Source organism: Muscardinus avellanarius, assembly GCF_963383645.1.
Source record: "Muscardinus avellanarius genome assembly, chromosome: 1".
Lineage (NCBI taxonomy): Eukaryota > Metazoa > Chordata > Mammalia > Rodentia > Gliridae > Muscardinus > Muscardinus avellanarius.
In genome coordinates, this window is record NC_137786.1 from 122,943,839 (window position 1) to 122,960,797 (window position 16,959).

Below are 16,959 nucleotides of genomic sequence, written 5' to 3' on the forward strand. Positions count from 1 at the left end.
TGCTGTCCAGGCTGGCCTTGAACTTGCAACCTGCCTGCCTCAGGGTCCTGAGTATCCAGGATCCCAGGTGAGTACCTTGCTCCATTCTTGACTCTTCTCCTGGTTTATGTCCTATGACAACCTCTTTTGAACCTTCCTCTTATGTCTGGGTTAACTTCTTCCAAGCACATATCCCACTTCCCTCATGGCACCAGACTCACTTCAGCGACCAGGAAGCAGGCTTGTTCATGCTTCTACCACGTGGGTAGGGCCCAGAACTAGGAGGCTCACTGTAGACATTACACTTGCCAAAGGCAAGCATGTTGCATCCACAAACTTACTGGAAGAGAGCTTCAACAGTTTCCTGCTAGCAAAGCACGTGGAGTGGATGAAGGCAAAAGGGCACAAGCCCGGGAAGCCACGTCACCTAAGGAGGCTCCACACTGGCCTGTGGAGACTGGGGTGCACTGCAGGGCACAGGGAGCAGTGGAGGGAGCAGCAAGTGTTTGAGATCATGTGGTGGTACTGACTGAATCAACCAGGCCTCCATAAATTACAACCACAGCTAGTTGAGCTCAGTTTTCTTTCTGGCTAAATATGCACGTACTGCATACAACAGAAATTTTCGCAGATTATTCTTGCCATCTGTGTCTGCAGCCCTTCACTCTAATTTTCAGTTACTCTGAAGAGGTTAGTTAGTTTCAGTTTTTTTTTTTTTTTTTGTACTGGGGATGGAACCTAGGGGCATTCGACCTCCGAACTACACCCCAGCACTGTATTTTATTCTTTATTTTGAAACAGGGCCTCAGCAAATAGCTGAGGCTGTCCACAAACCATGATTCTCCTGTCTTAGCCTCCCAAAGGCTGGGATTACAAGCGTGTGCCACCACACACAGCTTTAGTTTCAGTTTTGATCACCTGTGTTTACTGCTTCTGCAATAAGTTGGGCACTGGTTCTTCTTTCAGAAGACTAACAATCTCCATGGACATTTTTTTTTTGCCTTTTCTAGCCAGGTGTGGTGGCACACGCTTGTGGTGGCAGTGCTGAGACAGGAGGATAGTGGTTCGTGGACAGCCTCAGCTACTCAGTGAGGCCCTCTGCAACTTAGTGAGGTCTGTTTCAAAATAAAGAATAATAGCTGGGCATGGTGGCACATACTTGTAATCCCAGTACTTGGGAAGCTGAGATAGATTGCAGGTTCGTAGCCAGCCTCAGCTAATTAGTGAGGCCTTCAGGAACTTAGTGAAACCCTGTTTCAAAATAAAGAATAAAAAAATAGGGCTGGGGAGGTAGCTCTGAGGTAGAATACCTGAGTTCAATCCCCAGCAGGGGTGGGGGGAGCTGGGGGGTATAGCTCAGAGGCAGAATGCCCCTAGGTTCCATCCCCAATACTAAACAAACAAAACTATGCCCTTTTTGGGGGTAAAGGAATAGAGTTCTAAATGCATTGGATAAATTGGGACTGACAAGATAAAGGCTCAACACTATTAAAGGGCTAATTGCGAGCCATAATGCCTTTTGGGTTTTTTTTTTTTTTTTTTTTGGTGGTACTAGGGTTCCTGGAAACCCTTCTACCTCCAGGCTACACTCCCAGACCTATTTTATTTATTTGGAAACAGGGTCTCTTAAGCCAGTGAGGCTGGCTTCGAACCAGTGCGATCCTCCTGTCTCTGCCTCCCAAGCGCGGGGACTACAATTGTGTGTCACCACACCAGGTGCCATAATACCTTTTAACCAGAGATTAAACCCAAGGGATTCTAGCTCTGAGCTATACCCCAACCCTATCTTATTGTGATATTGGGTCTCACCAAGTTGCTAAAGTTGGCCCCAAACCTGGGATCCTCCTGTCTCAGCCTCCCAAATACTGGGATTATAGGTGAGGATTACTGCACCTATACACCAACAAGATTTAACCACATCAATCTGGCACATGGCAATACTATAATACTATGTCTTCTACTGTAGGAAGTTCTAGTTTTTTTTTTTTTTTTTTTTTTGGTGGTACTGGGGTTCCTGGAAGCCTTTCTACCTCCGGGTTACTCTCCCAGACCTATTTTATACTTTTTTTTTATTTGGAAACAGGGTCTCTTAAGCCAGTGCACGCAGCTGGCTTCAAACCTGTGCGATCCTCCTGTCTCCTCCGTCTCCCAAGCATGGAAGTTCTAGTTTTCTCAACTTTTTTTTTTTGAGGATAGTTGATCTATCCTCAACTTTTCCTGGAAATAAAGTTAAGTAACACACACACACACACACACACACACACACACACACACTCACTCACTACTGGGGATGGAACCCAGGAGCATTCTACCTCCAAACTATACTCCCAGCCCTATTTTTTATTATTTATTTTGAAACAAGGGCTGTTCTTGAAGGGTGATCCTTGTCTCTCAGCCTCCCGAATGCTGGGGTTACAAGCTGCTGGGATTACAAGCGCCACCACGCCCAGCAGTATCACATATTTTAAACCTTCAAATTAAACTGTTATCCTCATGTATTCATGTATCAGGCTTGTAGAGTCACATACGTCCTTTCCAATTTCAGGATAGACAAGCATTTAGAGCTGTATTAATGTGTCAAGGCAAAAGACAAATCAAATTAATAGAAAAGCTGACCTTTCATATAGAATCAAATAGAGAAAACACTGATTTTTGACACATTTTTATTCAGGTTGCACACAGTCCAAGAATTGTCGAACAAGACATCTAATATAATCAGATGTTAAAGATCAGTCTTCAAACATTGTAGCCAACGATACCACGCTTGCCTATGATCTCTCCGATATAAAACCACATCCACACTTCAGTGGCCACTAACCCATTCAGCACAGCTTCCTGAAAAAAAAAAAAAAGTACAAATTTTAAGGTACCCTTTTTCGGGGTATTGGGGGCTGAGCTCAGGATTGTTCTACCTCTGAGCTATACCTGTGTGTGTATGGGGCTGACCCCAGTGGTATTCTACCTTTGAACTGGATCCCCAGACCTATCTTGAAACAACACCTCATTATGTGTAGAGGGCTTCAGTAAGTTGCTGAGGCTGGCTGCAAACCTGTGATCCTCCTGCCTCAGCCTCCTAAGCACAGGGATTACAAGCATGGTCCACCATAGCCAATGAGTTATGATCTTTTTTTTGTGTGTGGTTTTGAAGATGGAACTCAGGGACATTCTACATCTGAGCCACACCCCTAGCCCGCCCACCCTCCCTCCTTCCCTCCCTCCCTCTCTCCCTTCATGGTACTGGGGATGGAACCCTTCTACCTCCGGGCTATACTCCAGACCTATTTTTATATTTTTCGTTGGAAACAGGGTCTCTTAGGCCAGTGAGGCTGGCTTTGAACCTGCATGATCCTGTCTCTGCCTCCCAAGCTCAGGGATTACAAGTGCGTGCCACCACACCCAGCTACTTATTCATTATTTTGAAACAGGGTCTCACTGAGTTGCAAAGGGCCTCACTAAGTAGTTGAGGCTGTCCACAAACTGTAATCCTCCTGCTAGGCCCCCTAAATGCTGGAATTACAAGCATGTGCCACCACACCCAGCTTTGATCTTTTTGAGACAGGGTTTAAATAAGTTGCTGATGCTGGCCCTGAACATATGACCCTCGTATTTCAGTCCCCCAAGTACAGGGATTACAGGTATGCACTACCAGGCCTGGCTTTCTTTTCTTTTTTTTTTTTTTGTGGGTCTGGGGATGGAACCCAGGGGCATTTGACCTCCAAGCTACATCCCCTGCCCTATTTTTTATTCTTTATTTTGAAACAGGGTCTCACTGAGTTGCGAAGGGCCTCACTAATTAGCTGAGGCTGTCCGCGAACCGTGATCCTCAGGTCTCAGCCTCCCGAATGCTGGGATTACAAGCGTGCGCCACCACGCCCGGCTTGTTTTTTGTTTTTTGTACTAGGTTTTGAATCCAGGGGCATTCACCCCTGAGCTACACCCCAGCCCGATTTTTTTCCTTTATTTTAAATCGCAGAGGGCCTCACAAATTGCTAAAGCTGGCTGTGAACCTCTGATCCTCCTGCCTCAGCTTCCCAAGTACTAAGATTACAAGTTGCATTACCATGCCCAACTATGCCCAGCATTCTTACACATTTAAAACTATTTGTTTCCAGGGTTAAGTAACAGAATACAAGAATGCTATTCAAACTAGAGGACATTTTAGTCAAAGCCAAAAATTACTGCTGTTACTCTGTTCAACTGCTGAGAACCCTTGAACTTTCAATTTTGTAAGGTAAATAGTCCAGAGCTTATAAATTCTTTCAAAGCATTCTTTAAAGACCTGAACTGACTTAACCCTTTCATTATTAGTTTATGAGACACTTTATGGGCCCTAAAACAACCCACATCCTGGAAATAGCTGACACATTTAGACAGGGCATGCATGTGAAGGCAGCTATAGGAAGCCAAAGGTCTGAAGAGACATTTGTGTCTGGCTAAAGAAAACCTGCTTCAGGACGAAGGGCTCTGTGTTCTCCTTTACACTTCCTTTTCATTCATTCATTATTTGGTTTAATGCTTTCCAAGTATTCAGTGCTCAGTTTCACAAATCAACATATTATTGCCCTGAAGAAGAAAACACATGTGGTTCCAGAATGCACTGTTTTGGGCTTGAAACTCCAAATGAAAAAACTATCTTTCTGTAACAAAATTTGGTTTTTTCCTTTAAGCACTTCTGGAAGTAAACTTTGCCCTTCACATTAAACCAGAGATCACTGGAAGTCTTCTGAAAGCTGACTTCTAAAGTCAGCAATTATTAGTTATTTAAGCTTTTGGTAACTTGGGCTCTCTTCATTTATGAAGGCAAATCTAAGCAAGCTCAAAACTCAACTTCCAGTTATTATGGTGCTTAATCTTCACGCAGCAAGATAACCAGAGTTTGGTGTCTCACCAGCCACATATGCGTCAGCTTCCTAACACAGTTCAAGAGACATTTGGCTGAACTGAAGAGAATTCCAGAACTACAGATGAAAAAAGATACAGAATTAGCACAGTGAGCCATTATGGTTTTTTTGGTGTGTGGTACTGGGGATGGAACCCAGCATTCTACCTCTGAGCTATATCTCCAGCCTTATTTTTTTACTCTTTATTTTGAAACAGGGTCTTACTAAGTTGTGGAGGGCCTTACTAAGTAGCTGAGGTTGGCTGCAAACCTGTGATCCTCCTGTCTCTGCCTCCCAAGTACTGGGATTACAAGCGTGATCGGGTGTGCCACTGTATTTTAGTAGCCAAAATTGAAAAGAAAAAAGCTTCCTAGTTGTAAAAAAAGTGTTTGTTCCATAAGACTAAAATACAAACTAGCTTAATTATTTATACAGATGAAAAAATTAATAAAGTATTTTTTCAGCAGTCAAGAGATTACCTTTCAAAATTTGGATTCAACCTTACTGAAAAACATGCATTAATCAAAACCATCAGAAAAATCCCAAGAGAAGACATTTTCTGTAATGCACATGCGTTTTCACTTAGCCATAGTTACCTTAACTGTGAGCTGTTTGAAGCTCCCAGTTTTAGCACTATTGACTACTTTTTTCAGGCTCTGAATAGCTGCAGGGATCTCAGCAGGGGTTGGCGGAACCAGCTCGACTTTGGCATAGTGCCAAAACGTGGCCAATCGAGGCTTCGAGTAAGTCACAGCAGCTAGAAAACAAACAAACAACAGAACCAGGATGAACTCTCCGGAGACCAAGAGAAGCAGGTGTGTGGGCTGGACACAAATATTTACTCATGCATCATATTCATCCAGCGCTTGTGCCCAGTAGTAAAAGCCAAACTTGCCTCAAGGTACCAAGAGGCTGTTAAAGGTGCAGAACACCTGTGTCACAGGAAGCTCAAGCAGGCAGGAAACTCCAAGCACCTTCAATTATGCTGGGACTTCACTAGTGGCCACTCAGCCAGTTACTGCACTTGTCAATGGCAAATCTAATTCACTGTAAAGTTACTAGTAGAAAACAGCAACAATTTATTCTTATTTTCTTGGTAGAGATATCAGAAAATGTGGAAAGAGAGATGTCCAGGAAGGGAAGGAAGGAGCTCTGCAGAATGGCTGAATATGTGGCTCAGTGGTAGAGTGCTCCTCTAGCATGCACAAGGCCCTGAGTTTACTCTCCAACATCACAAAACAAAAACAAACTTCTTTTGCCAGGTGTGGCAGTACATACTTCTAATACCAGTACTTGGGAAGCTGAAATAGGAGGATCGCAGGTTCAAGGACAGCCTCTGCAACCTAGTAAGATCTTATTACCAAATAGGAAATAAAGCAGGGCTGGGGGTTTACCTCAGAGGTAGAACACCCCTGGGTTCAATCCTGAGTGGCCCCTCCCCACAGAGACATCCCCCCTTTTTTCTTTCTGTGGTACTGGGGATGGAACCACGGGGCTTTCTACCCTGGGGCTACATTCCCAGACCTATTTTCTTTTATATTTTGTTTGGAAACAGGGTCTCACCAAGCTGCTGAGAGCCTTCCTAAGTAGCTAAGGCCAGCTTTGAACCTGTGTGATCTTCCTGTCTCAGCCTTCCAAATAGTGGGATTACAAGCATGTGCCACCACTCCTAGCCCAGAGGCACCCTTAAGAATAAGATTAAAATTTATCACAATATTGGCCTGGCTACAGATCCAGATGGAATCATACCAGTTGGTACCCATTTTTGGTATTCTCATCAATATGTGCTGGATTAAAGCTTTCTCTAACAAATGCATAGCCGTTCCTCTTTCAAAAGTACCACTGATGATAAAAGTAAAACCTGCAAAACTAGAATCTATATTACAAAATAAATTCTTCAAAAACAGATCTTTTACAACCAGAGTAAATGTGAGATTACAGTAGTGACTCAGCAGGAGAAAATCTATTATTATTATTATTATTATTATTATTATTATTATTATTATTTTAGTACTGAGGATTGAACCCAGGGCACTGTATCTCCAAACTCTAATCCCAGCCTTATTATTTTTTTCAGCTTCCCAAGTGTTGGGATTACAAGCATGTGCCAAAATGCCTGGAACCAGTCCTATTTTTTATTCTTTATTTTGAAGCAGGGTCTAAGTTGTGGAGGGCCTCACTAAGTGGCTGAGTCTGTCTGCAAACCTGCTATCCCTCCTTCTGTTTCAGCCTCCCAAGTACTGAAATTACAAGCGTGCATCACCATGCCTGGCTCCTATACACACACACACCATTTTTTTTTTTTTTTTGCAGTACTGGGGATGGAACCTAGAGGCAGTCTACCTCCGAGATATACCCCCCCCCAGACCTATTTTTTATTCTTTATTTTGAAACAGGGTCTCAATGAGTTGTAAGGGACCTCACTAAGTAGCTGAGGCTAGCCAGGTGTGGTGGGGCACGCTTGTAATCCAGCTTTCGGGAGGCTGAGACCAGGGCATAGCAGTTCACAGCCTCAACTACTAAGACCCTGTTTTAGGAATAAATAATAAAAAATAGGGGGCAGGGGATGTAGCACAGGGATTGAATGCCCCTGAATTCCATTCCCAGATCCGAGGGGGAAAAAAAAAGTAGCAGAGGCTGAGCAAGAAGCACAATCCTCCTGTCTCAGCCTCCCGAATGGTGGGATTACAAGTGTGCACCACCATGCCAGCTTAAAAAGAAAAAAAAAAAAAATTTTTTTAGTACTGAGGCTTTTTTACCTCCAGGTTATACTCCCAGACCTATTTTATACTTTATTTGGAAACAGGGTCTCACTTAGTTGCTGAGTCTCACTCTGGCTTCGAACCTGTGCAATCCTCTTGTCTCAGCCTCTCAAGCACTGGGATTACAAGCGTGCACCACCACATCATATATATATGCGCCTCTCAGGCGCTGGGATTACAAGCGTGCACCACCACACCCACTCTCTCTCTATATATATTTAGCTACAACCCCAGCCCTATATTTTATTCTTTATTTGGAAACTGAGTCTCACTGAGGTGCAAAGGGCCTCACTAAGTCGCTGAGGCTGTCTGCGAACCACCATACTCCTGTCTCAGCTTCCCAAATGCTGGGATTACAAGCTTGTGGAAGTAGAATGCCCCTGGGTTCCAGCCCCAGTATCAAAAAAGTATCAGGCTGGGGGTGTAGCTCAGAGGTAGAATGCTCCTGGGTTTCATTCCTAGTACCCACACATACACACAGAAAAAGGGGGCTGAGGGTGTAGCTTAGGGATAGAACACCTCTGGGGGGTTCAATCCCCAGTACCAACCAATCAACTCCCACAAAATAAATTAAAAATAAAATAATAAAAAGGAGGAGTCAGAGTCTGGGGTGTAGCTTAGTTAGAGTGCTTACCTAGCATGACTTCCAGGGTGATCCCCAGCACAGATACCCACCCCCTCCTCCACAAACTAAATAAGTATGTTGTACATAAATACTATTTAAGTTGATAAATTTCTCAGAGGTACCAGTTACTAAATTTGAAACTGCTTCACAAGTACACAAGAAGCCATGCATGGTGGCCTACGGTACTAATTCCAGTACCTGGGAGGCTGAAACAGGAGGATCACTGTTTCACCACCAGCCTCAGCAACCTCATGAGTTCCTCTGCAACTTGCTCAGAGGTAGAATGCCCGAGTTCAATCCTCAGTCACACACACACACACACGTATACAAAAGATGAACAGTGGAGGTGGGAGCCGTATTTCTCACTGAAGGAAAGGGAAGTTAAGAGATGAACAAGGAAAGAAACAAAAATAGCCAAGGGTAGCCAGAGCTGGTGGCCCACACCTGTAATCTCAGTTCTTGGGAGGCTGAGACAGGAGGATCACAGGTTTGCAGTTAGCCTTAGCAACTTAGTAAGCAACTTAGATCTTGTTTCACAATTAAAAACAAAAACAAAAAACAGGGCTGAGGTGTAGCTTAGAGGTAGAATGCCCCTGGGTTTAAATCTTAGTACTCCCCCTCCCCCATAAAACGAATAAACCCAGTGCTACTAGATTAAAGTTGGAGATATCCAGATGAACTCATGTTATGTTTAGCTTAATATTTATTTTTGTAATTATGGGGACTGAACCTGATGGCATTCTACATCTAAGCTACACCCCCAGCCCTATGTTACTTTTATTTTTTAAACAGGATCTTGCTAAATTGATGAGAATCTCACTACTTGATGAGAATGACCTTGAGCCTGTGATCCTCCTGTTTCAGTCTCTCAAGTACTGGACAGGAAATGTGCCACCACCCCAGCTAGTTTCAATATTTATATACAGGTAGATAGATACATAAATAATTTAGTAAATGTATAGGTGTATGTGCAGGTATGTATGCATGCAGGTGCACATGTGTGCGCATGCAAACACACACTCACATTCTGTATGTATATGTATCTGTATTCCTGTTTACCGTGTTGACCTCAATGCAATACTCCAGTAGCAGGGAACAAACCCAGCAGGTAGATCTTAGTTTCTAAATTCTACTGCCCAATAAAAGGACATAGGACTTCTTGGAGAAACGGCCAGTTCTAAGGCTGGTCAGAAAAAATACAAGTTGAGTCTGAAAGGGGACATGTCCAAGGGACAGAGATGCCAACTTAAAACAGTTCCTACACCAGGCGTGGTGCTGCATGCTTGTAATCCCAGCATTTGGGAGGCTGAGACCGGAGGATCCTGGTTTGTGGACAGCCTCAGCTACTTAGTGAGGCCCTTTGCAACTTAGTGAGACCTTGCTTCAAAAATAAAGAATAAAATACAGGGCTGGAGGTGTAGCTCAGAGGTAGAATGCCCCTGGGTTCTATTTTAGTACAACAAAACAAAACAAACAGTTCCCAGGCAGGCATGGTGGCACACACCTGTAATCCTATTACTTCGGAGGTTGAGACAAGAGGATCTGTTTTAAGACCAGCTTTAACAATTTACCTAGACCCTGTTAAAAAAAATGTCAGGCGTGGTAGTACACACCTATAATCCCAGTACTTGGGAGGCTGAGACAGGAGGACTGCAGGTTCGCATCCAGCCTCAGCTACTAGTTTCAAAATAAACAGCGACTCTGTTTCCAAAGAAAGAATAAAAAATAGGGCAGGGGGTGTAGCTTGCAGGTAGAATGTCCCTGGGTTCAATTCTCAGTATGGGGGTGGAGGTGGGGGGGAAGAAGGGTTGGAGGTATAGCTGAGAGGTAGAATTTCCCTGGGTTCAATCCCCAGTACTGCCAAAGGTGTATGTGAAGGGAAAATAATAACTTGACAGAAGAGGAACTCATAAAACACTACCTTAACCAAGAGATTAAAAAAATTGATAGCTTTAGACTAATTATGAAAGACACCTGGTAGATCTGGATTGAGGAAAATTCTTCAGAACTCCTAAACAGACACCTCAAGATTGTCAAGGTCATCAAAACAAACAAAAAAGGCTGAAATCCAAATAAAATCTATAGTTTAGTACAGACTCTATGAACTTTTTGGGGAAGTTTGTTGATACAATTACTTATTTCTGTAAGTTTGGCTCCTAGGGAATGGCCAATAATCTGGGTTTTTTTTTTTAGGGTCTGGGGATGGAACCAGGGGAATTCGACCTCCAAGCTACATCCCCTGCCCTATTTTTTTTTCTTCTTTATTTTGAAACAGGGTCCCACTAAATTGCGGAGGGCCTCACTAAGTAGCTGAGGCTGTCTGTGAACCGTGATCCTCTAGTCTCAGCCCTCTGAATGCTGGGATTACAAGCATGTGCTACCATGCCTGGCTCTAGTAATCTTTATTAAACATTTAACATTCACATTTAGTTCACTGTCATATACTATAAAGCCATATATTTCCATGTTAACATTCTGACTCCAGTTGATTCCTCCTGAGTATTTTTGCAAGAATAACAAATTATCTTCCAATTAATAGAAGAGGATTTACAGATTTTGTAACATAATTTATTTTCATTTTTGGGTTTCATCACTAAATCCAGTTTTTTACTATTCTTTTTTTGTGGTACTGCGGATTGAAGGGGCATTCTACCTCCAAGCTACACCCTCAGCCCTTTCTTTTTTCTTTTCTAGCCCATTTTATTCTTATTTATTTATTTTAAGGTAATGGGAATTGAACCCAGGGGCCTTTTATTTCTGAGCTACACCCCCAGCTCTATTTAATTTTTTTTGAAACAAGGTCTCACTATGTTGTGGAGGGCCTCACCAAGTAGCTGAGGCTGGCCACGAGCCTGAGATCCTCCCAAGCCTGAGATCTTGCCTCAGCCCCCCAAGTACTGGGATTACAAGTGTGCACCACCATGCTGTTTATTTTTAATGTGTTTTTATTGGTGCACTATAGTCTCACAACATAATGTAAATCATGTTGACAAAGACATATTTTTTTCAAATAGGGTCTTGCTAGGTTGCTGAGAGTCTTACTATATTGCTATGGCTGGCCTGGCAACTATAATCTTCCTGAATCAGCCTCCCAAGTACTGGGATACAGGTATGTGTCACCACACCCCACAGATTATTAAAAACTGTGCCTCAAACCAGGTGTGGTGGTGCATACTTATAATCCCAGTACTCGGAAGGCTGAGATAGGAGGATCACAGGTTCGCGACTAGCCTCAAGATACTTAGTGAGACCCTGTTTCAAAATAAAGAACAAAAAATAACGCTGGGGATATAGCTCTGAGGTAGAATGCTCCTGGGTTTGATCCCCAGTACCTCAACACCCCCCCCTAAAAAAAACCTGTCTCAAATCATCCACAAAGTACAAAAACTTTATGGATCAGTATCTGTGCCCCACTAGGCATAATAAAGGTTTCCACAAAAAAAGTCTGCTCTTTTAGCTGGGCGTGGTGGCACACACTTGTAATCCCAGCATTTGGAAGGCTGAGACAGGAGGATTGGGGTTTGTGGCCAGCCTCAGCTACTACTTAGTGAGGCCCTTTGGAACTCAGTGAGACCTTGTTTCAAAATAAAGAATAAAAAATAGGGCTGAGGGTGTTGCCCAGAGGCAGAATGCCCCTGGGTCCCACCCCCCAGTACCGCCAAAAAAAAAAAAAAAAAAAAGTCTGTTCTTATTTACATAAAGTTATAGAGCATTTATAACAGGTAACTCATTATCCACCCCACCCCCACCCCCGCTTCTGGGAATAGGATCCAGGGCATTCTACCCCAAAACTGGACCCCTAGTCCTTTTATGAAGCAGGGTCTCACTATGAGCATCTTGCTAAATTGCTGACGCTGGCTTTGAACCTGCAATCCTCCTGTCACAGTCTCCCAAGTACTGGAATTGAAGGTGTGGGCCACCATGCTGGCTTGATGACCTTAATAAAGTAAAAGTTGCAAATAAATTATTTGGGAAAGTGTGTAAAGTGTCTCACTAGTAAATTGTGGAGTTTTGTAGGAAGAGAGATATCAAATACTTTTAGTATCTAGCACTTAAAATCTTCGCTAACTGCTAAGCTTGGTGGTACACATTTGTAATCCCAGTACTTGTGAGACTGAGACAGGAGGATAGCAGGCTTGCAGCCAAGCTCAGCAACCCGAAGATAGCAGGTTCATGGCCCTCTGTGACTTAATGGGACCCTGTTTTAAAATAAAAAATAAGGGAGGCAGGGTGTGGTGGTGCAGGCTTGGGAGGCGGAGGCAGGAGGATCGTGCAGGTTTGAAGCCAGCCTCACTGGCTTAAGAGACCCTGTTCCCAAATAAAATACAGGTCTGGGAGTGTAGCCCGGAGGTAGAAGGGTTCCACCCCCAGTACCAAAAAAAAAAAAAAAAAAAAAAAAAAAAAAAAAAAAAAGGGGCTTCAGGTATTCCTTGTAGGTAGAATGCCTTTGGGTTCATCTAATCCCCATTAGAGAGAGAGAGAGAGAGAGAGAGAGAGAGAGAGAGAGAGAGAGAGAGAGAGAGAGAGAGAGAATGAATATGAATATCAATTTGTGTGACTGGTGATGGAGGGAAGCCAGAAAGTGATTAAGGGCTGGGGTGTAGTTTCAAGGTAGAATGCCATTGAGTTTAATCTTCAGTACCACAACAAAGGCAAAAAAAAAAAAAAAAAAAAAAACACAGAAAAATAGCCTCAAAACCACTACATGTATTTTTTTTTCAAAATTTACTTTCTACTTTTTCACATTTCAAAATCAAGTCTGAATAAAAGCTAATTAGAGATTTGACCTTCAACCACTTAATTATAATATACCAGAACTACTAGAGAAACGTACATCGATTTAACTTATCTCGTTTCGGGAATAAAACAAATTATTTACAACTTGAAATGTTTACTAACAAAACATATTACTATTCAGTCTCGCGACTACTTCGGATTGTTCTAAAATACAGCGAGCTTGTCAGTGAGGCTCTTCAAACGGAAAACGTTCCATGAATATTCAGCTATAATAAAGGTTTATATCGTTTATTCGGAAACCTTGTTATGCTTCCCGAGACAGAAAGACTGATTCATAAAGTATATTTCCACCTAAAATTTCCCTCAGACTACAGCGCAAGTATTTTTTTTTTTCTTTCTGGGGACTGATCCCTGGGGTATTCTATCTCAGAGATGCACCCTAGCCCTATTTTACTTGTGCTTAAAAGTCTCTAGGTTGATGAGTCTCAGTACTTGCTAAGGCTGTCCTCGAACCTGCGACCCTCGCTTCTCAGCCTTCCAAGTACTGGGATTACAGGTGTGCGTCACCAGGTCTGGCTACAGCCCAAATATTTCAAAATCTGTCCGGGACGGAAAGCCGAGCACGGTCTCAAGGCTCCGCCATGCAGCACCATTCCTGCAGACTGCCGCCCCTCCTGGAGGCCCGGCGGGAGCCGTCTCTGCCCTCGCCCTGGCCTCCGCTCGAGTCTTCGGCCCTGGGCGCCCCCGCCGCACCCCGCAGCCGCCGAGCTCGCCCGGCCCGCCGCTCACCGTTCACCAGCGCCGGCGTCTTCTCCACCAAGTTCCTGACGAACTGGGCCATGGCGCCGGGTAGATGCTGCGTCCCCGAAGGCCGGCTGAAAGTCACCCGGAAGGACCCCGCAGGACCCCGCGTACGCCCGGGCGCGGGCTGCCCCTCTCCGCACTGGCCCGCGTCGGCCGGCGGCCTGCCGCCCTGGAGAAGCCAAGCCGGTCAGTTTATCTCCTCAGCAATGGATAAGAAAGCAGAGAAGAAAACACAAGACTGGCAGGCGCGTAAAAGGCGGCGCGGCTCCGCGGCGGGACAGGCATCTCTGCGGGCAGCCGCCTAGAGGGCGGAGCTGCGCATGCGCCGCCCGCGGCCCCGACTGTCCCTTCCTCAATGTCTGAGACCCGTCGCGGGTCAGTGCCGCAAGTTGCTGCGGATTTGCACCTAGACCGATGCGGTCGTTAGCCCGGCAGAGCGGGTCCAAGGCTAGACGTGTAGACTTAGGAGCTAAGTCTCCGGCACAGGCTTTCTTTAGTTGATCTTTTGTAACTTCTGTCTCACGCCCAGTGTCTGTGTCAGGGTGAGTCCTCGGCTCCCACTCAGCATCTGCAGGATCCTTGGCTAAAGTGACGGAAAAGAATTTCAGCACGCGCCAGTCAGAGATAAGGACAGAGGTTTATTTTAGGGAAAAGGGAGGAAATACACATTCCGGAGAGAATACGGGCCACCTCAAGATGAGGAAGGTATATTTGGGAGTTCAGGGTACTCTCTCTCCCTCTTTTTTTTTTTTTTTTTTTTTTCGGTTTGGGGATGGAACCCAGGGGCATTCCACCTCCGAGCTATACCCCCATCCCTATTTTTTAGTCTTTATTTTTGAAACAGGGTCTCACTGAGTTGCGAAGGGCCTCACTAAGTAGCTGAGGCAGTCCATGAACCTGATCCTCCGTCTCCACCTCCTGAATGCTGGGATTACAAGCGTGCGCCACCACGCCCGGCTAGGGTTCTCTTCTTACTGAAGACTTTCATGAAGGGTGGGCCAGAGGTCTGTAAGGATGATCTCAGTTCTCAGTCCGGTAGTCCCAAGGCGCTTTCTGGTGGCCTGGTCAACTTTAGGGATCCTCAGCTGATTGACAGATAAACTGGAGTGTCCTAAATTTCAGGCTTCTTGAAATATCGTATATGTCCTGTTAACAGATGCACAGGGCTACTATAGTTGCTTTTAATTAACTCTAGAATCTACAGGTTTCCAGGAAAGAGAACTGGTTTGCGGACTAGAGGCTGAAGCACTTAAGCTCCAGATTCTTTAAGTTATATTTTACTTTTCCTTCCTGTCTCATTTCTTCTATCCTACATTATTTAGACTGGAATCCACTGAGGGCTTCCTTCCAGTATGCCAGGCGTTTGGGCATTTAACAAAAGCCTGTGTGTTAGGTATCGTTCTCATTGAGGGAGATTGCTAAATAGCAACTTAATAGGAGCGGCAGAGTTAGGATCTGAAGATGTAGCAGTGTGAATGCAGAGGGGAGCCTGAGGTGTCTGGTGAAGCTGTGACTTAGGCAGAGCCCCCTAGAGATCCTTGAGTGGACACTACAAAGGGTAGCTGAAACTTTGTGGTTGAGTTTGACTGGAAATGTATAAGGAAGTGGTATTTGATGAGAACAGAATTACAAATAATGTAATTACTGGGGAACATGAACAGAAGTAAAACTGACTGGTGAGGTGGTTAGAGGGGTAGAAGAAGAATTGGAAGTGGTATGGAAGAACTAAGAGTGTTTCAACGAGGGAGGAAGGGGTTCACTGTCATACTGCTGCAGAGAAGTCAAATTGAGGATAAGAAAGTTAATTTAGCAGCATGGAAATCCCCCCCCCCTCTGGTACTGGGGATGGAACCCAAGAGCATTCTACCTCTGAGCTACACAGACAGCCCTATTTTTTATTCTTTATTTTGAAACAGGGTCTCACTGAGTTGCAAAGGGCCTCACTAAGTAGCTGAGGCCATCTGTGAACTGCAATCCTTCTGTCTCTGCCTCCCAAATGCTGGGATTACAAGCTTGCTCCACCACGCTTGGCTGAAAATCTTTGACATTAACTATCACTTACAAAAATTGAGGCCAGAAGCCAAACAGAATGGGTGAAAGAATGTGGCCGTAAGGGAATACACATCAGAAAACCAAATGGGAATGTAGGACTCAAGGGAGAAATGAAGCTACAGGAGGGTAATTGACAGGACTCCTGAGGCCAGAAAGGAGGTGGGGGAATTAGCCTGAGAATGGTGGGCCTTTTCCACAGATGGGATGGTGGGAGAAAAGTTTTAAAGTGGAAACTCTGAAGACTGTCTTCCCAGCAAAGCAGAAGGCAAATGTGACAAATGTCTGAGGACAAATGTGAGGGTAAGAAAAAAAAAATGAGAAAAGGAAAGGTTAGTTTGGAATGGCAGAAGCTGACACACAGAGGGTTGATGGGCAGTGGTAGAGACCACAAGTGGGTGGTTCCTCAATAAGGATTGTGTTCTTTTTCTCCCAACAATTACAGTGTTATCTGTAGTTTGGATATTGGAGCAGAGGGAAATGGCCAGATTAATTTAGTTTGGGGTCTTGTATGTTAGGGTTATAGAAACAAGGAAAATGGTAGAGAATAACTGAAATAAAAACCTGGGGTGTTGGCCCCAGTGAAGCCAAAGGGAGTGAAGCCAAAGGGAGTCGATTAGGAAAACATAGAGCCTGAGACTCATCTTCTGAGGATAACCCCAGGGTCCCCTCCAGAGGCCTGGTGAGGCAGGTCAGGTCAGATAGATCACACAAATTTGAGGCTACCTACCTATAAAATAGGTGGAAGCCAAGCAGGGTGTGGTGTTGCACACCTGTAATCCCAGTACTTGGGAGGCAGAGACAGGATCACAGTTTGGAGGAAATTCAGCAATTTAGCGAGACTCTGCTTCAAAACAAAAAGGGTATGGAGTGTAGCTCAGAGGAAGAATGCCCCTGGTTTCAATCCCCAGTAACCAACACACACACACACACACACACACACACACACACACACACACACAATTAGTTGTCTGTGTTTTTAGAGGTATATCTGAAACCACCACTATCCTTCCTTTTTTGTGATACTAGGGATTGAACCTGGGGGCATTCTACCTCTGAGCACGCACCACCACGCCTGCTATGCCACTAGCTCTTTTTTTTTTTTTTTTTTTTTTTAATTTGA

The 16,959-nt window shown here is 44.4% G+C and overlaps 1 protein-coding gene across 1 annotated transcript; it reads right to left on the bottom strand.

Moving 5' to 3' along the window:
- Positions 1–2,715: 2,715 nt before the first annotated feature.
- On the bottom strand, positions 2,716–13,848 carry ATP5MG (ATP synthase membrane subunit g; the record flags this gene model as incomplete). Its single annotated transcript, XM_080708866.1, has 3 exons — positions 13,773–13,848; positions 5,456–5,616; positions 2,716–2,814 (listed from the first exon to the last, which is right to left on the bottom strand). Exons 1-3 carry the CDS (start codon positions 13,822–13,824, stop codon positions 2,716–2,718), a joined length of 312 nt encoding a protein of 103 aa, XP_080564992.1. The 5' UTR covers positions 13,825–13,848.
- Between the last annotated feature and the right edge of the window lie 3,111 nt (positions 13,849–16,959).